This window comes from Sciurus carolinensis, chromosome 6, assembly GCF_902686445.1.
Source record: "Sciurus carolinensis chromosome 6, mSciCar1.2, whole genome shotgun sequence".
Lineage (NCBI taxonomy): Eukaryota > Metazoa > Chordata > Mammalia > Rodentia > Sciuridae > Sciurus > Sciurus carolinensis.
The window spans coordinates 63,867,456-63,893,547 of record NC_062218.1 but is presented as its reverse complement, the minus strand read 5'-3'; the positions used below and the strand labels follow the sequence as shown (position 1 = coordinate 63,893,547).

Genomic DNA, 26,092 nt, shown 5'->3' with positions numbered 1-26,092 from the left:
AGTGACAGTGCAGAAAGTAATATTCAAATCATCTTTCTTGCCTCTCTAACTCACTCTCCCTCCAAAGTCATACCAATATTTTATGCACATGATACACTGTTATTCCAGGTTTGCTATAAAGTGATTTTGTAGGGTCAAATCTTATTACTATGAAATACAACTTAGAAGGAAAAATGGCCTAGTTTTAGATAATCTGATATCTTAATCAAAATAACAGGAAACCTAGTAAGATTTACACTAGAAATCACTTTGAACTACATACCACCATTTCCAGGATATAATGTATATTTATATTATGATACTAGTAAGTTTTGAAGATCCTTTAGACGTCTTTGGCCTGGTTCTTCTCCTTTTCTAAAAGACCGTCTTTTGCCCACCAGAGGTATTTTGCTTTATAAAGGGAATAACAATCAATATTTCATCTTTTTAGGAACTTTCAACTTAGTGCCCCTTTTCTCTTTTTCCTGTTATTCCTTTGGCTTGGAATGAGGAACTGTTGTTTCATGTGAAAAACTAAAATATTTTTGTTATTAGTCTTCAGTTCTTTAATACTAAAACTCCATGGTTATAGTTTGTGGCCTTGTCATAGGAGCCATTTTCCCCTAAATTGTTGACTTCGTCTTATCAAATTGTTCCAATAAACTTTTTACCAGGCATTAGAAAAGTACATTTAGATTTAAGAAAAACATGGACTTTAAATGTTCAATAAATGTAAGGGAACTTTGTTTATAGACTTCATATTGGAGACATTTAAAAAATATAAAAAAGTAGTAATACTGATCTTCAGTACATTATTTAAATATATTTAAGTAATTTTTACTCACATTGCTGTTATTGCCTATATAGTAATTTTTGGGTTACTGAAGCTTATTACCCTTATTGGTACTTGGGATTGAACCCAGGGATGCTCTACCACTGAACTACATTCCAGCCCTTTTTATTTTTTATCATGAGACAAGGTCTTATTAAATTGCCCAGACTGGCCTGGAACTTGTAATCCTTCTCCCTTAGCTTAGTGTGCCACTGCACTGGCTTGAAGTTTGTCTTTTTAAAGCAGCATACCTTAAGCCTTCTACATATGTGATATTCAACCATGGCTGCATATTATAATCATATAGAGAGCTTTAAACAAAACAAACCCATATTACACCTGCTGTAGATCAATTAGGATCTCAGGAGGTGAACTTCAATTTTTTAGTATTAATATTTTATTGTTTGTTTAGTATTTTAAAATGCATTCTTAGGTGATTCTAAGGTATATCTGGTGGTGAGAACCATTCTTGAATAAGAACTGTCAAGCTCTAAATTCCTTTATACCAAAATATGTACTCTAGCACATAGTAGAAACTCAATTAAAAGTGTATTGAATGAATGAGTCAGCCATTTTGACCTTTTTTTTAGAAAAATTGATTTTCCTGATTTTTAAGATCATATCTGAAGCATAATATTTTTCATGATATACCAAGATCATAATTGCTGTTTTCTCTGATATGTGGATGCTGATTCACAGTAAGGTCAGGGAGATAGAGGTACTGTGGATTAGACAGAGGAGAGTGAAGGGAGGTGAGGGGGCATGGAGATAGTAATGATAGTAGAATGAATCGGACATCTTTACCATGTGTGCAAATATGACCTGTGTAACTCTATATCATGTACAACCAGAAGAATGAGAAGTCGTACCCCATTTATGTATGATGTATCAAAATGCATTCTACTGTCATGTACAACTAATCATTATTAGGGCAAATAAAAAAATTTTAAAATAAAATATTATAATTACCAAAGCAATTTTGGCAGTTGAATTTGGGGGGTTAATATTAATAAATAATGTTACAAATACTATGTTTAGTAAACACCAAAGTCCATCCTTTTTTAAAATCCAAACATTTTTGAATTTAATATTGAAGTCTTTAAAGGACTAAAAATATAACTAATATTTATTGTGGCAGACATATTTGGGATGTATCAGCAAAGTATTTAAATCCCTGCTCTCCAGAAGCTTACCTTCTGTCAGTGATAGCTAACGATAATACTGAAGAAATACATATATTGCATAGTATATTAGGAAGCAATAAATGCTGTGATTTTAAAGGGGCAGAAGGTGGTGTTGAGATGGAAGCAGCTGGAGGTGAGGCCCTATGGTGGAGCAGGCCTAGGCATATGTAGGAACAGTAAGAAGTGGCAGGAGTGAAGTGTGCAAGAGAGCAACCAAGGGAAGTCAGAGAGGCAAGCAAGGAGTATTAGTCACAAAGGGATAGTCAAATATCAGATCATGCAGACTTTTGTAAGGACTTTGGCTTCTCTGAGTGAAATTGCAGGGTTTCAAACCAAAGAGGAGCTTGATCTGATGTAGGTTTCAATAGATTGAATCTAGCCTCAGCGTTCAGTCAGCTCTAGATGGGGCAAGAGGGTAGCAGAAGCAAGGTAATCAGTTTGGAGACAGTGACAGTAATCCTGGAGAGAGAGATGGCCCAGACCAAGGTGGGAAAGGGTTTCTTGAAGGGTTACATGTTTAGGGGATGAGACGAAGAGAGAAGTCAGACTTAGGGTATTGAGATGGTTAGGGCAATTTTTGTAGACACTATATATTTTCTTTCTTTTTTCTTTTCTCTTTTACTTCAGTGTCAAGCTGTAAACTTGAATTTATTGTTGTTATTGTTTCTACCTCTAATTGCCCTTAACCATTTTAGGTTGAAGTACTATAGTTTAAATCTTATGTGGATCAAAAAACACAAAAGTTATAGAGATACAGCCACATCAATGTTCATAGCTGCTCAGTTCACAATAGCCAGATTGTGGAACCAACCTAGATGTCCTTCAATTGATGAATGGATAAAGAAACTGTGATATATATATATACAATGGAATATTACTCAGCCATAAAGAATGATAAAATTATGGCATTTGCAGGCAAATAGATGAAATTGGAGAATATCATGCTAAGTGAAATAAGCCAATCTCAAAAAACCAAAGGATGAATGATATCGCTAATAAGTGGATGATGACACATAATGGGGGGTGGGAGGGGTTAGTGTTAGGGTTAGGGAGGGGGGCAAGAATGGAGGAAGGAAGGACTGTATAGAGGGAAAAGAGGGGTGGGAGGGGTGGGGGGGAAGGGAAAAAATAACAGAATGAATCAAACAACTTTACCCTATGTAAATTTATGATTACACAAATGGTATGCCTTTACGCCATGTACAAACAGAGAAACAACATGTATCCCATTTGTTAACAATAAAAAAAAAAACACAAAAGTTTAAAATTGTCTGTGAAATAAGACAGCTGGTTTAACATGATTAACTCTGAGGGAGGGCTTGTGGTTTTTTTGGTACGAGTCAGTTGGATCAGTCTTCCTGCCAGGACATCTTATTTTTCTTTTTATTGGTTCTTTTTAGTTCTACAAAACACTAGGATTCATTTTGACAAAATTATAAAAGCACAGGATATAATTTTTATTCTAATTCAGTCCCCAGTACTTCCCCTTTCTCTCCCCTCCCTCCTGCTGTTCCCTTCCCTCCACTCTTCTGCCACTTAGTTTTTTTTTTTTTTTTTTTGAATCCAGGGCCTTGCGAGGCAAAGCACTCTACCAACTGAGCTATATTCCCTGCCCCAGTTTATTATTTTTTAATTAGTGTCTGGTGGATGTACATGATGGTGAAATTGATTTGATATATTCATACACACACACACACACACAGGAAAATTAGATCAGTTTAATTTCAGTGTTCTTTTCTTCCTCCCCTTAAATCCCCTTCATCTATTCCACTATTCTTTCTTCTAGTTTTTTACCCCTCCCCCTATTTTGTATTAACTCCTCATATCAGAGAAAACATTCAGCCTTTGACTTTTTTTGGGACTGGCCTTTTTTCACTGAGTTCCAGCCTCATCCATTTACTGGCAAGTACCATAATGTCATTCTTCTTTGTGGCTAAGTAATACTCCATTTTGTATATCTACCACATTTTCTTGATCCATTCACCTGTCGAAGAGCACCTAAGTTGACTCCATAGCTTGGCTATGGTGAAGTGCACTACTATAAACATTGATGTGGCTGCATCACTGTAGTATGCTAATTTTAGATCTTTTGGATTTATATTGAGGAGTGGGAGGACTGGGCCATTTGGTGGGTCCATTTCTAGTTTTTTGAGGAATATCCATACTGCTTTCCAGAGTGGTTGCACTAGTTTGCGTTCCGATCAACAATATATAACCTTTTCCCCCACATCCTCAACAACAATTATTGTTATTTGTATTCTTGATAATTGCCATTCTGACTGAAGTGAGATGAAATCTCAATGTAGTTTTGATTTGCATTTCCCTAATTGCTAGAGATGTTGAAATCTTCTAACAATTGCTTTTCAGTTGAGGACTTAAACTTTCTTTTGAGTACAGAGTGGATTCTGAAGGATCACACTTGCCAAAAGTCTGAATCCCTGAATGAATATTCATTTATATTAACTTTGTTTGTTTTTGTAAACAGGCAAAAGAATGGACCCCAGCAGGAAAAGCAAAGAAAGAAAATCCTGCTAAGAAGTTTTACTCTGAATCTGAGGAAGAGGAAGACTCTTCTGATAGCAGCAGTGACAGTGGTGGGTTTTATAATACATTGAAATATATTACTCATACTTTAGGTTATGTAAAAACTCATCTTTTCCTCTCTTCCATCTTCAGATCTGTAACTAAATTCAAGACATAACAGTTCTCTGTTCAGAATCTAAAAGATTGAGGGCATTCATACACAATGAAAAAAATTCTAAATAGGAAGAATTAAGAAGTCCAGGGTTTCAGCTATGCAAATTGAATAAGGCACCTACCTTTCTCTGTATCTGTAGATGAAGGGGTAGAGTTAGGTGTTTTTAAATCCCTTCATTACTAAAATTCTGTGTGTGATATGCATAACAAAGATGTATTTGAGTTACTTTCTGAAAAAAATTTTTTGGTAGTACTGGGGATTTCACTTGGGGTGCTTACCACTGAACTGTACCTCAGCCCTTGTATTTTTTTTTTTTTTAATATTTTTAGTTGTAGATAAACATGTTACCTTTATTTTATCTATTTATGTGTGGTGATGAGGATCAAACCCAGTGCCTTATATGTGCCAGGCCAATGCTCTAATCTACCATTGAGCTACAACCCAGCCCTATTTACTCATGATTATTTTTTAATTGTACAAAATGTTTTTGGTACTTAGGTTTGAATCCAGGTCATTTTTACCACTGAGCTACATCAACTATCCTTTTTATTTTTTAATCTGAGACAAAGTCTTGCTAAGTTGCTGAGGGTCTTGCTACATTGGAGGCTGACCTTGATCCTCATGCTCCCGCCTCCTGAGTAGCTGATTTTACTGGTGTGTGTAATCTCAACTCTTCACAGTTAACCTTGGGGGCACATGTGACCCAAGTCCAAATGACACCCAGCTTTCTTTAAAACTTTTATTCCTTGGAGAATCAAGGGCCCTCACTATTACTTGGTTATCTCTGTCTTACTCTAAGGTAATTCATTTTTTTCCCCATTGCCCTTGTCTGATAAATTAATCTGTGATGTATTACACTCTGATTTCATAAACCAAAATGTAGAGAAAATACCTCAGTTCAAACAATTAATTCTTTTTTTTTTTTTTTTTTTTTGCAGTGCTGGGGATTGGAACCCAGGGCCTTGTGCTTGCAAGGCAAGCCCTCTACCAACTGAGCCATATCCCCAGCCCTCAAAAAATTAATTGTAAAAAATATGGAATTTCAGGAGTGATGAGGACTAGTGAGAAAGATCTCTTTCTATGATTAAGTAGGCACTTTTTCATTTTATACAATTTAGAGATTTGTCTCTGTCCCATTCATTCATAAGCTCATGCTTATTCCTAGGTAGTTAATATTATGGCTTTTTATGAATTTATCTATATATATATATATGTAAATACTATTTATAGTAGTGAGTTAAAGAAGTGTGTTGAAGTTCTGCTATAGTTACTAGAGGAAAGCAAAATCTTTTATAAGTTAGGAGATTTGTTTTCTAGTGAACAGCACTTTTTAAGAATAAACAAATTTCCTCAGACTCTTTCTTTTCTTTTTTCTTTTTTTTTTAATTTGTTATTTCCTCAAGGATCTTATTAACTTATAAATTCAAACAGTGCCTCTTGAAGTGAGCTGGACCCAGATTCATGTTGAACTCCTATGTGGTAGTATGAGAGAAGAACCTAGGTGTTGTTATTTATTTTTATTTTTTCTATTATGAGCCAGTTAGCTGACTTAATAGGTATATGTATATAATTTTGATACACTAACACATGCAAAATATCTTTATTTAGCTGTTTTGTTTTGCTTTAGTAAAGTTGGGGTAAAATAAATTTCACTCTTTATAAAAGTTGTGGAGGATGAGCAAGCCCTGTTGTGTTCTGTTCTCCTTCACTTGTTTCAGATCTCTGAACCTTCTCAACAGCTCTGTGGAGTAGCTAGTAATAGTATCCACATTTGTTGAAAAGGAGACTGAGACCCAGAGAGATTAAATAACTTATTTAGTCTTTTTATTTCTTTTTTGGTACCAGGGATTAAACCCAGTGGTTTTTAACTACTATGCCACATCTCCAGCCCCCTCCCCCTTTTTTTTTTTTAAATCTTATTTTGAGACAGGGTCTTAGTAGCTGAGACCACCGTAAGTTGCTGAAGCTAGATTTGAACTTTTGATCCTCCCGTTTCAGCCTCTGGAGCCACTGGGATTATAAGCATGCCCCACCATACCTAGTACTTGCTCAGTTATATACCTAGGTAGTGGTAAGATCAGGATTTGAACCTGAACATTCCCATTTGAGAACCCCAGATATTCACTGTGATACAGAAAAGACTCTTCATGAAGTTGATGTTACAAACTTATTAGAATAACTTAATTGATGGTTATGTTTCTGTGTACATGTGCTTCATATAGATCGTAGGTAGGGGCAAGAGTTTGTCCTTCTATCTAGTGTACAACTCTGCATTTGTATGCATTTTAAATAGTAAAAATCTTAAAATTCATTTTAAAAACATACATAAGAATATGCTATGAATCACTTCTGCAGAGAGACTTAGTATAACATAATTTATCATCTTTTAGACCTATGTGCCCTATGTTAACTAAAATAAGTAATAACTCTTTAATTATTTGTTTTGCTTGTTGTCCTTGAATTCAGAATTTTGGAGATGATTTTGACTTGGTTCCCTCTCAAAATTTGTCACTAACAGAATTAAACTGTTGCCTGCCTTCTTTTTCTCTAAATAAAATTTTCCATTATAAATAGAAGAATTCAAAATTCTTTATCCTTAATGCTATAGCTAGATACTTATGGTTGTGATAAGAGACTCCCCCAAATTTGCTTTATTTGGTTCATCTTTCTTGCCTTTGTTTTTCTCTACCCATTATCAGAGCATCTTCTCTCTGTCTGTCTGATTCCCTTCAAGCTCACCCTTCTGCAGAAACCCATAGATCTGCATGAATGGGGTGCAGAAATAGAAGTTTGAGCGAGCGGGGGTCCACACAACTAGAATGCAACATCTGGTTTCCTTTGTGATCAGTATTGACAGTTACAGGTGTCCTCACATATAATTAAATGGCTGTAACACAAAGAACATCTGGTTATGTTTTTCAGAGAGTGAATCTGGAAGTGAGAGTGGAGAAGGAGGCAAAAGTGAAGAGGAAGAAGACAGTAGTGAAGACAGCAGTGAGGATTCCTCTAGTGAGGAAGAAAGTGAGAGTGGAAATGAGTCCGAAGCAGAAAACAAAAGAACAGCCACGAGGAACTCAAAAAACAAAGGGAAAAGGTAAATTATTTTTCAGCATTTCCTTCAAAAAATATCCTGTGATATGTTCTCCATAAATATTTCCTGTTAAGATTTAGCGAAAATAACTATTTTCTCTCAAAACAGATATTGAATCTTTGTAAATGAAGTGCTACTTAGTTCACATTTTTCTACTGCTTATAATGCTTAGGTTTAATTTTGAACTTGAACACATCCTAGGGTTACATTTTAAAAATTGGTATAACCTTGGAAAGCTGAGTTAAGTGATCAAGCAGTAGGCATGAAACACTTAATTACCTTTTGTAGCAATTTTGCTGAAGACTAAAATTAAATCCTTCAACACTTTGCCATTATGTAACTAAGACAATTGATTTTTCTAAATAATGTTATATTAAAAAGATTATGATCCAAATATTAGAGTCAAAGACTGTGAAGGAAGACGGTCATAAGATATTTAAGTGTTAACGCTTTTTAAGATCTCCCATTATCAACAACATTATCATGTATTGAAGTGTCATTAAAATTTTGAGTAATTGGGGCTAATAACTTGGATTGTGTGACTCTGTTTTCCTCACTGCTGTCAGTGAGTGGCCTCTGCCGACATGATGGCCTTTTCCCCGGGAGCCTGCTGCCCGCTCACTTGATGAGCTTGCAGCTTGGCTCAGTCGTGGCTGACAGCACTGATTGGGGCGCAGTACGCTCTCTGCTCCTTTTATTACAGACAGTAATTAAAGCAGCTCGCCCTGCCACTTCCATAACAAACACAGCATAATGCCCTAATTATGACTTTATTAATTTAAGTCAGGATTTAATGATTTTAAAAGTGATTTATATTGTTTTTCCTGTTCAGAACAAATGAAATCTGTAGGTTAAATTAATACAGGCTTTTCATCATTGCAAAGTTAAAAACCTAGTTACCAGTAAATTCTTTTCATTAGATTAACATCTGAAACTCTAAGCAGTAAGGTAAACAATAATTACCATCAAAATTGAGTGATGCATAATAAAATAACACTTTTACCTTTAAAATCTTATCTTAAATGCTAGAAGCTAAATATATTTAGAATCATTGACTTGTTGCAGCAGAGGAGCTGCTTGGTTTGTAACAGGCTTATCTTGGAGAGAATTTCTGTATGTTTGGTTTAACCTCAGACTATGGTTTACCAAAAATACCTTGTTTCTAGAAAGGGAAAGTGTTGATCGATGCATGAAACATCTTTTCAGATAGCATAAGTCAGCATACTAGAAATTTATAATCATACAGTTTCATTATTTTTTTTGAAAAGGACTTTTGTTTGATTTTGAAAGAATTGTTTATCACACTACAGAATACATTTTAAATCCTTACATTTTTCAGTTCTTTCTTTAACCAATGACTCGGAGATAATAAATTTCATTCTTTTCTCAGGGAGTCTTCATATACATTTACATGTGCTCTGAGATGTTGCCATAGCTCCATTTTTAATAAAGAGCAATCATATTTTCACTATAAAAGTCAATTTTGAGAGGTATCACTTCTTCTTTTTCCTCACCATTCTCTTTCCCTGTGTCTTTCTGCCTGTCTCTTGGAACTTTTTTTTTTTTAACATTTTCAGTGTGATTTTTTTGAAGCTCTTAATAAATTTTATATATCTGTAAAAACCAGAATCATTACTATTTCTGGCTCAATTTGAACTTTATACTTCATACAAGGTATTTTCATGCGATGGTACATAGTTTATTGTTGGAAAAAAATGTACATTGCAATAAGACAAACTTGAGTTCATATTTCATTTCTGCCTTCCTGTGTCCTTGAGCAAGTTATTTAGCTTTCTCAAATATTAGTTTCATTATTGTAAATGGGCTAATAATGTGCCTAGAAGGAGTGCCATCTATATTTTATAATTGACTAGGCCTGCTAGTGCATGCCTGTAATCCCAGCAACCCAGGAGGCTGAGGTAGGACTCAAACTTGAGGCCAGCCTTGAGAGCTTAGCTAGCCCCTATCTCAAAATAAAACATTAAAAGGGCCAGGGATGTGGCTCAACAGTAGATGCCCCTGGGTTCAGTTCCCAGTACCAAAAAGCAAATAAATAAAATAATTGGTATGACTGGTGTGGAGTGCCTAATATTGCCTGGTTCAAGGTAGATTCTTGAAAATAACACACACACAGAGTAGAGAGAACTAGACTTGCAGTTTTGGGGAAAATATAATACACCTCCAGGTATCTTTCATCCCCTGAGAGAGTTCTATTTAGCCATCTCACATTGTATTTCTTATTTTTAGATATTGCGTATCTACCAGCCTGCCTGCCTTCTTCCTGTTTCTCAGTTATATGTCTTTGCCTCCATTTTCCTCCATGAAGCATTTCTAATCTTGGTCAAATTAGTATAGATGTCATGGCACACTGTACTTCCTTACTGTTAGTTATACTGTATTGTCACTGCCACCTTATTTCTCTGTATCCTCCAGTGGATTGTAGACTCTCTAAGTAGAAACACAGAGATCATGTGTACCTTATTGTTTTCCTTAATACCTAACACAGTGCTAGTTTGTTGTCAATATTTACTAAATATTAGTTGAGTCAGTGAGCAAATGAATATATACCATTAAGCACTAAGGTGTCATAATTTGATATTTTAAAAGTTTGTATTTGGGGCTGGGGAGATAGCTCAGTTGGTAGAATGTTTGCCTTTCAAACACAAGGATCTGGGTTCAATCCCCAGCACCACACACACAAAAAAAAGTTTGTATTTGAGTGTTAACATTTTTAGTAAGACTTAGTGCATTAGAAGAATTGTCTTTGAACTAGCTAACATTTTCTCGCATGATGTATTTAAGTCACATTTGGAAACTTGTATAATTTCCTTGAACAGAAAACATTCTATACATTGCAAGTCTGTTTCAGCAACAATAGATACATAAATATTTAAATTTATCAATAAACAGTATTTAGGAATAGCATTTTAAAATCAGCCTAAGGATCTTTGAAGTTGTAACTGTTAGCATTTAATTTCTAGTAAATTAAACATTCATATTAATTATTTTCTTTATTACCATTGATGACATCATTTAGTGTTATTTTATGGTTCTTTGCATCAGAAGTAGTTTTAATTTATTTGGTTATAGATAATGCTACCTTTATTATTATTTCACTAATATATTGTGGAATTTTAAAATCATTTTTATTATACTTTATATAAACTATTTAAACTTGTTTATGTAAAGGAGTTACAGTTGATAATTTTAAAATTTATTGTTATGCATAGTGATATTGAAGATGGGAAGAAGAAAAATGAAAAATCTGAAACTTCAGGTTCTTCCGATGCTGAATCTAGTTCAATAGAAAGTTCTTCAGATTCTGAGTCAGAATCTGAAAGTGAATCTGAATCCAGAGAAGCTACTAAGGTAAGAGATTATAGAGTTGTTATAATCAAAGGTAAATATTCTTATAGCCTTTTCCTCATTAACAATAAATATTTTTGAAAATCAGTGTTTTGTTGAAAGAAATTAAAAAAGAAGTATTTAACGTTGTCACTAACAACAAAAATAGACCATCTGTATTCATCCACACCTATGATTTTATTTCCTCTAGATAATCCTTTCCCTTATAACCCAACTCTTTAGAGAAGTTAGAACTGCTTTTTAACTCATCCCTTGACACTGAAATTCTTGGCCAACTTATGACAAGGGAGGCTTTTGCTAAAGAAGAATGAAATAAATGGAAGCCACAGAAGTAGTATTGAACAAGACTGTAAATATACGTACATTATAAAAAATTGAGACTAATACGCTTTAAAAAGTATTTAATGTTTTATAAAGAATGTCAGTGGATAGTAGAATATTCTTTAAACTTTAATTAAAAGGTATACATTATATTATGTTACTAAAATACAGCAGCCATTATTTTAAAACATGCAAAAACCACTTGTAGAGTCATGATGTTTTTCTGATATAACATTTGTAACACTGAACTTTTTTGTCTGCTTTGTAGCAAAAAAAGTATGTTGTAAACATGAGGTTATTAATATAAAATTAAGATCTAATTATCTTTCTGATCTTTATCATCACCTACTTTGAATAAGTGAATCACATTGATTCTTGGCTTCAAATACAGTAGTACGTTAAACTCAGTTTCTTCCTGACCCAGTAGTTTTTCATTTGCTTGTTAGTTCTGTGAATTTAAATTTCTTCTGTATGTCCTCTGAGTAGCAGATGATGAAAATAAATTCATTGAAGTAGACAGTTGCCCTCCCCCATACAGAGATTTATTTTTAAAGAGTAAGCATATTTAAAATATTGGCAGGGGGCTGGGGATATGCTCAATAGTAGACCATTTGCGTAGCATGCACAAGGAAGTCCCTGGGTTCGTCCCCAGCACCTCCCCCCCCCCAAAAAAAAGGTATTTATCTTGCTATATTTTTAATATTATTGCTTATAGTAAAACACTTGGAAGTTAAATTCCTGTTAAAATCTTGTATCTATATAAAATATGAACAGAAATTTTATTTTTCAAAAATTGCCTTTAGAGATTTTTAAGACTTAGTGTGGCCTTATATAAAAACCTATCACATAATAAGTTTGGTATATCTCATTTTCTACTTCTATTGAATTACAAAAAAAGACTAAAATATTATTTAAAATAAAGAGCTTTTAGAAATTGACAGTAAATATGACTCACAATAAGAAATTTATGCTTTTAAAACTGATAGAACAAGAAACAAGGAGGTGGAATTGAATTAGTTATTCTTGTGAAGTTTTTTAGAAGTTGGAAAACTTTAGCCTTCAGTGCCTATGTAGTATTAGACGCAGAGCTATAGGAGCCTCTTAAAACACCACAGGAACACCCAGATCAGTGTTTCAGTTTATTTCTTCTTTGTCAAAGACTCGATGATCAGATTAGATCTCTTGGTAATAGATAGTAGAACATAAAAATTCAAACTATTACAGTGAGCCAAAATCCTTGAGAAATACATTTTTTCAACATTATTGATAGTTTTATCTCACAATATTGATAGTCTACATATTTTCCTTTGAAAGTTTATTTCCTTATATTAGAATGCCTTTATCTACCTATAATAGGCAGATAGGGTTTATACCTCTTTGTTTTGGCTTTAATTTGGCAATTGTAATAAATATTCTCCACCACAGAGCTGCCATAATTGCTTATTTCCATTTCTCTCTGAATGACTTGGAGTATACCTTGTGATTACAAGTATACCAATTTTCTAATAATAGGCAACTCTGTAATTGTGGAAAAGTCCTCCTTGCACCAAGTGTTGTGGCTTCTGCTCCAAATTATGAGTAATGAAGGCAGATGGTGGGTGCTTTACCTTAATTTAGCATGACAGTGTATTACTGCTGAAAATTCCTATGCCTTAAATCTTCAGCCTAATAAATCTATACTTTTTACTCTTTCTCTCTCTCCTTTCTTTTTTTTTCTTTAATATGGACAATGAGTTTTGGGGGTGCTGAGCATAAAAATGAGACCTTGGAGGTATATTGAATATATGGCTTTCAAAACAGTTAATTTTTATGGGGTTCCTATGAGATAAGTATAGTGTTCCACTTGTTGGGAGATAATAGCTTTATTTTTAGCTTCCTCATGTATAATGTAGAAATGCTAATATCTACCTTATTTCTTTTTTGTTATGGTAAAAAATCAAAATGTGGAAGATCAATATAAAACATCATATAAAACAGCAGTTTTAACACTTTTTAACTTGAACATTAATTGCATGATTAATAGCATTGGAGTTACAGAACAAGCAAAGCTAATAGTAACTTACATATTTTTGCAAGTTTTAAGTCTTCAGTTTTTGACTTTTCCACACTGTTCATATTGTAAGTCAGCATGTTTATGACCCCTTACTTGCAGCCTGTTCTTATCCACTTACTTCCAAAGACTGATGCTATGTACTGTTTCATATCTCTCTTTTCCCCTACTCAAAATCTGTGTGTACCCTCCTTTTTCTTGGTGTGTACTTTCCAGTAAGTAATGCCTATCACTTAGGCCAACTTTTTTTGGTAAATAATCATCTTTCTCCATTTTGCTTTTAATTTATTCCTCTAATTCCTCTTCTGCCAACCATAGCACTCAAGTCTTTTCCAGCATTTAAAGAGAAAAAGGAAGCATGAAGGGAACAGAGTGAGAGTTTAGAAAAAATAATATGCATATCATTCATCTGTTATTTCTTAACCCACTTATTTCTTAGTCCATTAGAAATTTTTTCCTACCTTTATCACTTTCTATAGACACTGCTCTGAAAAGATAACCATGATCTTTTCCCAACCCAAGCCCAGCTGCCTTTACTTGAATAGTAATCTTATCTTTTTGTGTGACAGTTCTCCTACTTGAAACTGTCTGCATCTGTTTTGTTCTGTCTTTATTGACCTTTCATTCTTTTGTTCAGTTCACTTTTTACCCCTTCTAACACCCACTTATGAACATTGCCTCCAAATTATTAATTAGTACAAATCAGTTTTGAAATATATTGACATGAAGTTTTCTTTAGTCCTCTTTCCCCCCATTTCTAACATTTTTCCTGTTGTGAGATTTCATTTACTCTGATAGCTTCCACTACATTATGTTCATGGTAACATCTCTCAGTCCCTACAAGAGCTCCAGCTTTTCCTCCCAAATTCCTAGACCTTTCTGGGGCTACTGGTTTTCCAAGCACAACCAGAAGACATGCTGTCATTTGGGAATAGCATTCTTCCCTTTCCCTCAGAAGGATCTGTGACTTCTCTGTCAAGTCCTCCAGATTCTGTGTTATTCCTCATACTGTTTCTTCTTTTCCAGTTTTCACCATTCAAGATCAGCTCTTCATTAGCTTTGTAGACTATTGCCATTGGTCATCCTCAAACCAATGCTTTCCCAGCCCCAATTCTCCTATACAACTGCCAAATTAAGATTAAGTCACTTGTATTGTGCCCCAGTTGCCATCTGAGTTAGTAAACTACTCAGGCTAGTATGTCCAAATGTTCCTTTTTAGTCTTAACCCACCCCATCTTCTAATCCCATTGAAGTATTTGTGGTTCTCTTATGAAACTGTATTCCTTCCTATTTCTGTGCCCTTGTTCCTTATTTGCACATTTCTTATATTACAGAAAATACAAACCACGGGGGACATGGCATAGTGTGGTCCTTCTGCTTCTCCACTTCTACAAATGACTGTAGGGAATGAAGAAATTATATGATGAAGGATATCACTCATGTGAATAGTCCAGGGACAGTCACAAGAGCAAGGACCCTTGCTAAATTGCTTACATTCTTAAAATGTTTCTCATTCAGTACCATTCCGCAATACATTCATAAGACTCAAAACTGTAGTCATACATTCAGATGTCATGTTTGATTATTTGTTTACATTATTGATTGAAAGGCATATTTTCAGTAATAACCAAAGAAAAATTATCTTGTTTCAGTTACAGTTGTTTTGATGGATAAGCATATTTTATGCATAGATGTTCTTTTCTGAAATATATTTGAGAACTGTTTTGAGAATGGTCCTTTTTGTGAAATAATTCTTTTACTCCAAATAATGCCTGTAACAAAATTAATTTTAATAAGTCCATATTTTAAGTGCTTCCACATACTTAACAGAGTGTAAAGGAAGAAACACTTTAATACAGAAAAGCAGAGAAAAATTAGTTGTATAGACCATACTGAGTCTAGAAGATATTCACATCTATATTGTTTTATTATTTTTTAGCAATATAAGTAAGTTCTATTCTTCTGGTAGTTAGAAATTATGTGTTGAACAGATGGTGAAAATTTTACTTAGAATAATGTTTCTAAAGTTTTCAGGTTTTTTTCCTTTATTGAACGCCAGGGTTCTTTTAACTAACCAATATATTAGAGTGCTCCTACATACTATAGTTTTTTCACTGTTACCTTGTCCACTATTTGCACCTTAACTGTGGTGCAACATTTTAATTATATTTACGGTGTCTGTGTACTAGCAGCTGAAGATGTAGATAATTGATGATTAAATTATGATTTAAAATCCATGATTATTATATATTGTGAATAAATTTTATATTCCTCTTATATATTACATTTTAATTACATAAAATGCAATTAAATCATAATAACCTAGTAGTGTGAAATAAATATATTTAGTGTATTTGCACTTAACACTATTAACAGCATTTCTGTATTTGAATCAAATTAAGATTAATATTTGTAGTGGTAGTGAGAAAACACTGTCATGCACGTATTCCTGGCTGTGTTCAAGATGCTCTCAGGTTATGTATCATAGGACTTTGCTAATCCCTCTTTGAGAGATGCAAAGAAACAGATTACATCTCTTAAATACTCTGAGGTCCAAACTGGTGTGGTTACTAGTGTTCAAACATCAGCAAATGTGAAAATTTGCCTTAATAAAAGATCTTGGGGATAAAGATCTTTTTTTGTGAAAGATTCTTGGGGATAAAGCAATTTTGACATGAGATTTATAATCATGTATAATTTCTGACTGGTTTTCTTTTCTCTGTGAGAATTAGGAAATAAGCTTTAATTATATTCTTATAAGTTATGTATGTTGCTATAACTTCTCTGAATATTGAAGAATATTGGTTTCTACTTTAACAATTCAAAACCTTGCCTCTTAAGTTTGATTTGTCTTTCCTAATTTAGTTCATATTTTACATTCTTCAAAACAAATATCATTTGATTTCAGCTGAGACCTTTAAAACACAGGGAATACCAATAACATTCCTTCTTATTGAAGTAGGTGTAGTCTAATAGGGAAAGCTTTATTTTAATCACTTAAACTTCTTAACTTATAATGAAGTCTCAGTATACTTGAATTGTACCTTTATTTTAAGGCACAAGTTTGTGAGTCTCAGATTTTTTAAATCAAATTTGTCAGATGACTTGAAGGAAAGAGTCATTAAATTGTCCTTGGCAGGTAGTTCTAATTGAAAATACTTCATGCACCTACCTTGCCCTTTGAAGCTAGAAATTAGCCTCGAATTGTTGATTTCGAAGCACAGTATGGATTTGACAAACTCTACATACTGCTTATCCTGTCTTATAGTTTTAAATTTCAAACCTCTTTCCAGTGGAAGCATATTTGATGCTTGTCATGTCAAATCTTTTTTTCTACGTACCTTTCCTCTTATAATCAGCATGAAAATGAACATGCATAATACATAAAAAATCTTTACAGGTATATTGTTACATATTTTCGTTTGTATTATTTGGAACTTGATAAATATTTCCAGGATCTTTTATTTATTATTTGAAATGAAATACATTAAGTAGAAATCAGTTTCTTAACCCTGTGACTTTGTATTTCATTTTGAAAATGTTGATGTGTTGAGGTGTATAATCGAATACCATAGAAACAAAATGGAGATTTAAGGATGATGAATTGATAACTAGATATTTTTTATAGTGAGATCTTAAGATCAGTTACTGTTGTCCTTATAAAAGTCTAATACAGTCACTCAGCTGTTAAAAACCTAATCCTCTATTTAAAAAAATATACAAAAACAAATTGTCTATCTTTCTGCCTGATCTCTTCTCAAGTACTAACACAATGGAAACAGTGGGTGATCTGTCAATGTGTTTGGTTTGTCAATGATGGTTTTGTATAAATATTGGGAGGGTAAGAAATAAAATTCACACAGTAAAATATGATTTCATCTGCCTTTTCTCTGCAGCTCCATGGCTCATGCTGCGGTGTGAAATTCTCATTTTACACACTTTGCAGGCGGAGCACATGAATTATGCATTGAGCAAGAAAAATCTCCTGCCTCAAGTCCTATATGCATTTACCCAGGTTCTGTCTCTATTACCAAGATGAATTGCAAATGGAGAAATGTTTGATGGAATAGAGCTCTTAACTTCTTTGTTTAGAATTCAGATTTTTATTTTTATAGTAGATCCTTTAAGTATGAAAATGTTTTGAACTTACTATGGATTTTTTAAAATGAAAAATGAAATATAATATAACAGAGGAATGCCAAACACATCATGAAGCATTTTATACCCTTGATTCAGAATGCAAGGCTTTTTCAATTCAGTAGAAATGACCATTATCTATTGCTAATGTTGTATTTCAGTCACTGGTTATTTGCTGTTCTCAGGAAGTCAATAAAATTCTGTCCTTTTGAAAGCCTTTTTTTCTTTCTGTTTTAGGGTTCTAATAAGAGATTATGCCAATTTCACATGCAGCCCTGTTCTGTGTTTTGTGTGACCTGATGTGTGTGTAATAGATATTGTTACACATTCTTGGCTGTGAAGTAGGAAATAAGGTATAGACTTGCCTTCAGCTTTAACTTTATCTTGATTTGATAGGTTTCTAATTTTTCAGGTGGGGAGGTTACAGTTCCAGAAAGACAGTCATGCACCATTGTAGCTTATAGGAAGCTACACCCATTGTGCTCAGCATAGCATTTTGATAAGTCACATGGTGATAAGTGCTTTTTATTATATGTTCTTTTCTCACAGGAATGATATCCTAGTTGAAGTGGCATTTTTATTCTGAACCTATTTTCATTTTCTTGCAACTTTTAAATTTCAGCCTCAAAACTAACATTTCTTCTGTTTTTCCTCCAGCCCTAACATTATTATTTGCTTGAGAAGCAAAGAGTGACAAATGCTGTTTGGTTTGTTTTTAAATAAGGAATGAAAATGAAACTCCATCTAGATGATTTTTAGTTTTCAGTGGCAGAAGTAATTATTTTGAGGAGGAAAACCAGTGGTGATCTTTTTGTTAGTGTTTTAATGTCTATTGTATGAACCTTGAAAACAATTTTAATAAGAGAGAAAACAAACAACTTAAATTATTTTAAACTGTTGTATACCATCTATTTTATGTAATGCTCTTGTTCATGTACATGCTGTCATAAGAGCTTCAACACTTAAAATGGTGGTAATGTACCTTTTCCTTCAGTGATATATTTCCATGGCTAGAGAATACTTCAAAATATTTATACTAATTTACATTAGGAATAAACTTTAAATGCCTTCAGTAGATGGTAAGTTACTTGAAGGCAGAGACTATGTGTGTCTAGGCTATTATTTCCATTACTTATCTCAGAATCTGATACACTTAAAATTTTATACATATCTATTGAATGAATGAAATGAATGAACAAAAAGATTTTAGTTAAAAACTTAAGTTCTAACTTTTAACCTAAGAAACTTTCATGTAAAATAAAAAAGAGCATAAAGATAAATAACTTTGACACAGATTTATCTGTTTAAACCCTACTCTTTGTTGATCGTTAGTTGTTAACAGTGCTACTCAGCACTGAACTTATACTCTTGTTTTTAGATGTACAAATCTTTTCTGAATGTATGACCAAGCTTTGAATACCTCAGGCTTTAGGAGCACTGTGTTCTAGTCCATATCTATGCATGTTTCATAAACGTAGTAAACTTAATAAGCAAAACTGTAGTGGACAAAGCTCTACTTATGAGCAGATATATTTCGAAATATCTATTCTGTCTACAAAACATTCTAAAAAGTAAGTAAATCCTTTTCTACCCCTCTAAAGAACAATAGTCTGCAAATGCCATTTATAGATCTTTGACAAAGAAGTCTGATACATCCCAGTATCAAAGTAGCAGATACTTACTTAGTACAGTACCTATCACAGACAACCTCAGAAGAGGCTAACCCAGCACAAGTCTGTTAGCAGTTTTGGAGCTATGCAATGTATTGTTTGAGCATTTCTTTTTCTTTAAATAAAGTTGTTTAAAAATTATTTTCAAGACTTATTTATGCACTTGCTACCAGAGAGTCACATTACATTATTATGTTTGCAGAAACTTGGCAGGTTTTAAAATAATTACTACCTTTAAATTTTATTCTAAGATCCTTTATAATCTTTGAACATAAAATATTTAAAAATATTTAGAGTTTGCCTAATGTGGGCAAAATGGTGTGTACTAATTGAGACACAAATTTTGATTCAGAAAAACATTTTAATAATCATACAGAAACTTAATTTTTAAGACTAAGAAGAGAATAAAAGTGGTTTTAATATTAAGTAGATTAACATAGATTGTTAAGACAAAACATGATAAAATTAATGTTTATTTTATAGGAGAAGGGAAAAAAAAACAAGCAAGATAGAAATCTTTCCAAAGATGTTTCACTTCTGGATCTAGATGATTGTAAGTATTATAAAACTTTCCTTCCATTTTGAGTAAAAATGTTTTTCCTTTTATAGCAACTTTTATTTACATGTCCCCAATCTTACCAATGATCTCTTATAAAATATTTATAAATAAATAAAGCAGGAAAATTGGAAATCAGTGGTATTAGTATCTTCATCTATTCAGTCTATTAGTTTTGTGTCACATGAATATATTTAGATAGCCAAATAAAGTATATAAAATTCATTTTAAAATATTTTTAAAACATTATACATTATACTTGTTTCACTGTGTAGGTATTCATAGCTCATAGTTTCTACATTGTGAGATATTGGCTATGGGGACTGACACATCTTACTTACCCAGGTAGGTAGGGAATTAAGAAAATAATTGGAAAGGGAAGGACATTGCCATCTTCTATTTGCAACAATTTGGGCAGGAACAGAATGGGTAATGAAGTATTTGGAGACACCTATCAATATTTTAATCTTTGTCCCAGCAAATCTCCTTCTGAGAATTTAGAATTCTGTAAGTATACTCACCCTCGTATGCAAAGACGTATATTCACCACTCCTCTTAACTCCTTCAGCATTGTGAGCAGGAGATAATGGAACTAACTTTGTGGCTAGGTAGGTTTGCACCAGGAGAAGAGCAACAAGAAGTTAAGACTTTGTGAATATTAAACTGCTGTCATTTTTCAATGTAGTTTGTCCCTGCTGGGGTGAGTCGTTTTTAAGTTGCCTCATTCTGTCATGAGTTGGTTCCATTTGTACTGTTTCTAATAGTCACCGCCAGTTCTTATTATATAGCAATTAAAATGTGTAACACAAAGAAATACATAGTATCGAGATATTAAAAATGAAATTGGAGCCAATTTGAATCATTTTTTGTACATTTTAGCAAAGATTTTAAAGTTTGGTCTCAACCAGTATTATTTAAGGTTTGGTGAAACAGACAGCATGTATATGCTTTTTGTAGGAATATAGATAGGCTCAGCATTTTGGGGTCATTTTAGCAGTATCTTTGAAACTTAAATTATGTACCTTTGACCTGGTAGTTCTTTTTTGGAAATTTATCCTACCAGTGAACTACAAAATGAGATCTTATTTCTTCCTTGTTTTAAACTCTTAAGTTTGATAGCTTAATTCTGCAGTTAGGTTAAATCATATTCCTTTCCTAGGTTTATAAGACCATAGATGTTTAGACTCCTTGCCTTTCATCCAGATTTTATACTATTCTGCTTCTTTCCTTGCTTAAACATACTGTTTCTTTGTGCCAAGGGCATTAGTACTGCTATCCCCTCCTGAGAATTGTTTCTTCCAGATCTTTTGATGGCAGATTGATACTTGTATTTCAAATCCCAGCTCAGAAGTCACCTATTCTAGCTGCAGGAGGTGGTGCACACCTGTAGTCCCAGCGACTTTGGAGCCTGAGGCAGGAGGATTTTGAGTTCGAAGTGAGCCTCAGCAAAAAGCATGGCGCTAAGCAACTCAGTGTGACCCTGTCTCTAAATAAAATACAAAATAGGGCTGGGGTTGTGGCTCAGTGGTTGAGTGCCCTGAGTTCAATTCCCAATACCAAAACAACAAAACAAAACAAAACAAAACAAAACAAAACCCTTACCTACTCTTGTACACTGTCTTAGTCCTTTCAGACAATTGTAACAAAATATCATAGACTGGGCAATTTATAAACAACAGAAGTTTATTGTAATATTCTAAATTAAGAGATATATAGAGAGCATGTAAAGAATGGAGACTTTATATATAATTGTTATAGTTTGATTCATTCTTTAAAGATTATGTTTTTGAAGAGACAAAAGTTTCCTTAAAATTTCAGTTTCATAAGAATTTTTAAAGGTAAGATTTTTGTATTATTTTAAAGGAAATTTCATCCAAACCTACATTTTTATAGTCAACATAGGATACATTTCCCTTTGTTTTTAATACACAGATATTTAGCAATTTCTTTAAATATCTTTCTTTGCTCTGTATGTCAGAAATGACACCTGAAACTCTTAGCACTGCTCACTGCTCCTTCCGTCTGTTTCTTACACTACCATCTGATTAATCGTAATCATCCTGCAATACCATAGTCCTCATACCATTCCTCTCTTTGGTAGATTTTTAACAGTTCCCCTTGGTCTTTTTTTCAGTTCCCTTCACTTTCCAGATTCCCACCTCAGCCCCTTTGTTTACAGCATTCCTTCATCCATCAGTTAACTGGATCTCCCTTTCCTCTTGTGCAAATCTCACATTTACTTAAAAACTGGGCTTCATTTCCTCCTGTTCATGAAGCCTCCACTTATACCCTCTCCCCAGTAATCCTCCCCCAGACCCTCTCTCCATGGCACCCACTAACTGTACAGTGGTTTTCATTGTCACTCTGACACTGAGGATGTCTGGGATTTGTAGCAGTGCCCCAGACGTACTGAGTGAGTACAGGGGAAAAAAGGCTCTGTTCCCTCTTCCACCCAATCTCCAGTCTGCTTATTCTATTGTGGATGCTTAAATTTTGTTATTTCCTTTGAAAGTTTTCTCTTTGGGCAGTATCATTTATGAACTTTATTGTTACTTTATTTGTCTTAAGGCATTTGCATCTTTTTCTCTTAATTAGACTTGAAGTTATTTGAAGACAGGAATCTTATTTTTATATTCTTTGTCTCTGCTTGCTTTTTATATTCTTTGTCTCTGCTCTGTCTTGCTGAAGAAATATTTGTTGTTAACTTGATGAATTAATATTTCTTCTGCCTAAGTTTATAGAATATTATGAAACTAAAATGAGAAAAAGATGCTTTGAAAAGTGATGTCAGATTAAGTAAATGTTATTCCCTTTACAGTGTTATCTTGGAATCAGAATTGGTTGGAAGCCTAACTTTTTTTACATTTTATTTCATTCAGTGAACAGTTGAGAAAGTATTAAACACTAAAAAGTAATGTCAGCCTCTATTCATAGACTAGTAGAAATTAAAATATGCAAAGACACAAATTTGTATTACATGAGTAGTACAATTATAGAAATTTGACAAGAAAACCTGTGAAACAAAGAAAGCACATATAAGATGTATTGGGAGAGTTGGGGAGGTCCTTCCCTCTAAGTGTTAACTTATTAAAAGGTGGAAGTTGCAAAATGAACGAGACAGGGAAGTCCTTCTAGCAAACTGAATAAAATACAAAAGGCTCTAAGACATGAAGCAAGATCTTGGGAACTTTTATTACATAATACTAGAAGAGCTAATGAAATAGATGATAAGGCTGGATCTGAGCTGTCTGTCCAGTGCGACTGCCAGTATCAACATAACTATTTAACTTAATTAAAAATTTAAAATGTATTTCTGTAGTTATCCTGCCTACACTTAGAGATCACATTAGGCATATGTGACTTGTGGCCAACATGGTAGACAGCACAAATACAGAATGTTTCTATTATTATAGAAAGTTCTGTTGGGCAAGGCTGAGCTAGACCATGGAGGACCTTGTGCTCTTAGTTAAGGCAAGACACTTATTGGCAATTGAGAGCCTTTGAAGAATCTTAAGCAGGGGAGTGACATGACCATATTTTTGTTTTTAGAAGATTTTCAAGTTCATACCAGTTTTAGAATAAGTAAAACATTTCTACCTAGCACATAGCTTTGCTGGCAAAGTATAATTAGAAGGGAATTAGGTAGCCTGGGCCTCTAATTAATTAGAGTGGAAAATAAAATAGAGAAATGATTTAAACATCCTTTTAAGACTTTTGACTCCACTGGAGAACTCTCTTGAAATCTATTGTTATTCTTTACATTAGTGTGGAAAATGTTTCTTCACCTTTTTCTTTTAGTGAAATTACTGGGTGATAAATGTTAGTGATAATGTTATGTGATAAAAATTTTCAAAAACTATTACTCAAGATATTTATATCCTTATTTTGTTATAGGATTTGCCATTATGTTTTGAAAGCTAAGACTAATAACTACCATGACTTGATAATAACTTGACTAAATCAAGATGTTAAATAGGATTGTCATACATTTATTAATCAGAGTAATTTAATTAGATTTACTAACAAAATAAAAATGTTGCTTTTAATAATTTGAATTAAATTTTCATGCACATTTGCTAATTTGGGCCTTTTCTTACAGTTAACCCAGTATCCACTCCAGTTGCACTTCCCACACCAGCTCTTTCTCCAAGCTTGATAGCTGATCTTGAAGGTTTAAACTTGTCAACTTCTTCATCAGTCATCAGTGTAAGTTATTTTATAAAAATATACTAGCTTAGTTTTCATGTGATGCTATTACATCTTTTTTTATTGAACTACAAATAAGTTAAGCATATTTTTAATCTGGAATAGTTCCTCATCTAACAAGTTCAAATTAGATTAAGACCTTTTCATTTTGTAAGTGATTTTTAAATTGATTCTGCCCAAACCATCATTTTCTCAATTTATTTCTGTTTGATATTCACATTTAATAATTATGTATACATTTTTTCTGGTACTATTATTTATCTGTAATATATAGGGATTCTGTGCCACACTGTGATAGTTTACATATAGTCATGTGTCACTGAACAATAAGGATATGTTCTAAGAAGTGTATTATTAGGTATTTTCATTGTGGGAACATGATAGAGTGTACTTACTCAAACTAAGACAGCTGTGATATCTCTAGGCAATACAGCGTTATGGGACTGCCATCATACACAGTCTGTTATTGACTGAAATGTCATTGTACAACACATAACTATACTTAAATTCTATTTTAAAAAATTGTTGGGCTGGGGATATAGCTCAGTTGGTACAGTGCTTGCCTTGTAAGCACGAGGCCCTGGGTTCAATCCCCAGCACCACAAAAAAAAAAAAAAAAGAATTATTATCCAGGGGGCTGGGTATTTAGCTCAATAGTAGAGTTCATGTCCCTTAGTTCAATTCCTAGCACCACGAAGAGAAAGAAAGAAAAAGAATTGCTGTCTGTATTAAGAAAAGGAATTGTCATCTATATTAACCGATGACATACATTCCCATAATCTTTCTGTCTTCCACATAGCTCTTTTACCATATGCTACTAAAAGTTCACAATTGTTTTCATCTTAAAAGCCCAAGATTGTATTTCTCTTTGTATTTATTTACATCCACCAAGGCCTTTTGAAAAATTTCTTTAATGTTATTTATAGAGTATGACTGGATGTGAGGTAAGAGTCCTACTATCACAAAATAATGACAGAACCATCAACCCATCATAGTATCTGAAAGTGCAGTAACTTTTTTTGCATTAGCATGTTATATTCATTAACCGCTCACTTTAAATGAAGAATGCTGCCTAGGATGTATAATCTGTTGACATGCTTGACCTGTTAATTTGTTATCAGAAATCTACAAACTAAAATAGAATAGTAGGTAAGCTTTGATGGGCCATCAAAGCTCTGGTGCTCAAGTAGTTCTCAGGGATTACAGGTTACACACATGATCTCAGCTGCCAGGGAGCATACAGCTGCATCTACTAAACATGGAGAAGAGTATCTAGTCTTATATATTATTGCAAAAAATTTCTCCTTCAAAGCCAATTTAGTACACCAGGGTCATGCAGTGAAATATTGAAAAGACCTACTTGCCTTTTTGTTCACCTTTGGTCAGCTCACTTAGGAAATACAGGTGAAAAATATTAAGCTACAATGTTCTTTTTAAGTGTAGAATGATATTTTCTCATAAACACTCAGAAATGAGTAAGAGTAGTATTTGGAATTTTAGTTTGCTCTTCTTATTTCTACAAGAAAAGGACACATTAAAGGAAATGGGGAAGCATTGAAAATAAGCAGTTAAGTCTTTCATATTTTTCAAGTAATAAATATTTATTGGGCATTTGTGTTATACTCTAAAGAGAAAAGTGGTAATCAAAGAATCTGTAGTGAAATGGTTCCTTGAGTGGAACAAGAGACCCCTAAAAACTTTGTAGCAGGAAGGAAGTGGATAAATAACAACTTGTGTGCTGATATCAGATGTCCAGGGTACAAGTCCCTCCTTTGCTGCTTACTAGCTGTGTTACTTTGGTCAAATTGGTAAGTAGCATTTCTGCACCTCAGTTCCTATGAGGATAACATCTAACTTGCAGGATTATTGTGAGAGCAATGAGATAATAACATGTAAAGGACTGGCACATTATTGTCATCCATTAATATTAACAGATATTTTTAGGAGTGATATGTGATGATGGACACTGAGTAGACTCTTTCATTTCATTAACTGTAAAAAA

The 26,092-nt window shown here is 33.5% G+C and overlaps 1 protein-coding gene across 2 annotated transcripts in view; it reads left to right on the top strand.

Moving 5' to 3' along the window:
* Positions 1–26,092, top strand: part of Ap3b1 (adaptor related protein complex 3 subunit beta 1) — a 246,636-nt gene that overhangs the window by 151,470 nt on the left and 69,074 nt on the right. For both annotated transcript variants that reach the window (XM_047555616.1, XM_047555618.1), the window contains exons 18-22: positions 4,481–4,589; positions 7,616–7,787; positions 11,015–11,153; positions 19,812–19,881; positions 23,984–24,090. In XM_047555616.1, the coding sequence (XP_047411572.1) occupies positions 4,481–4,589; positions 7,616–7,787; positions 11,015–11,153; positions 19,812–19,881; positions 23,984–24,090 (597 nt within the window). The remainder of the gene's footprint in view (positions 1–4,480; positions 4,590–7,615; positions 7,788–11,014; positions 11,154–19,811; positions 19,882–23,983; positions 24,091–26,092) is intronic.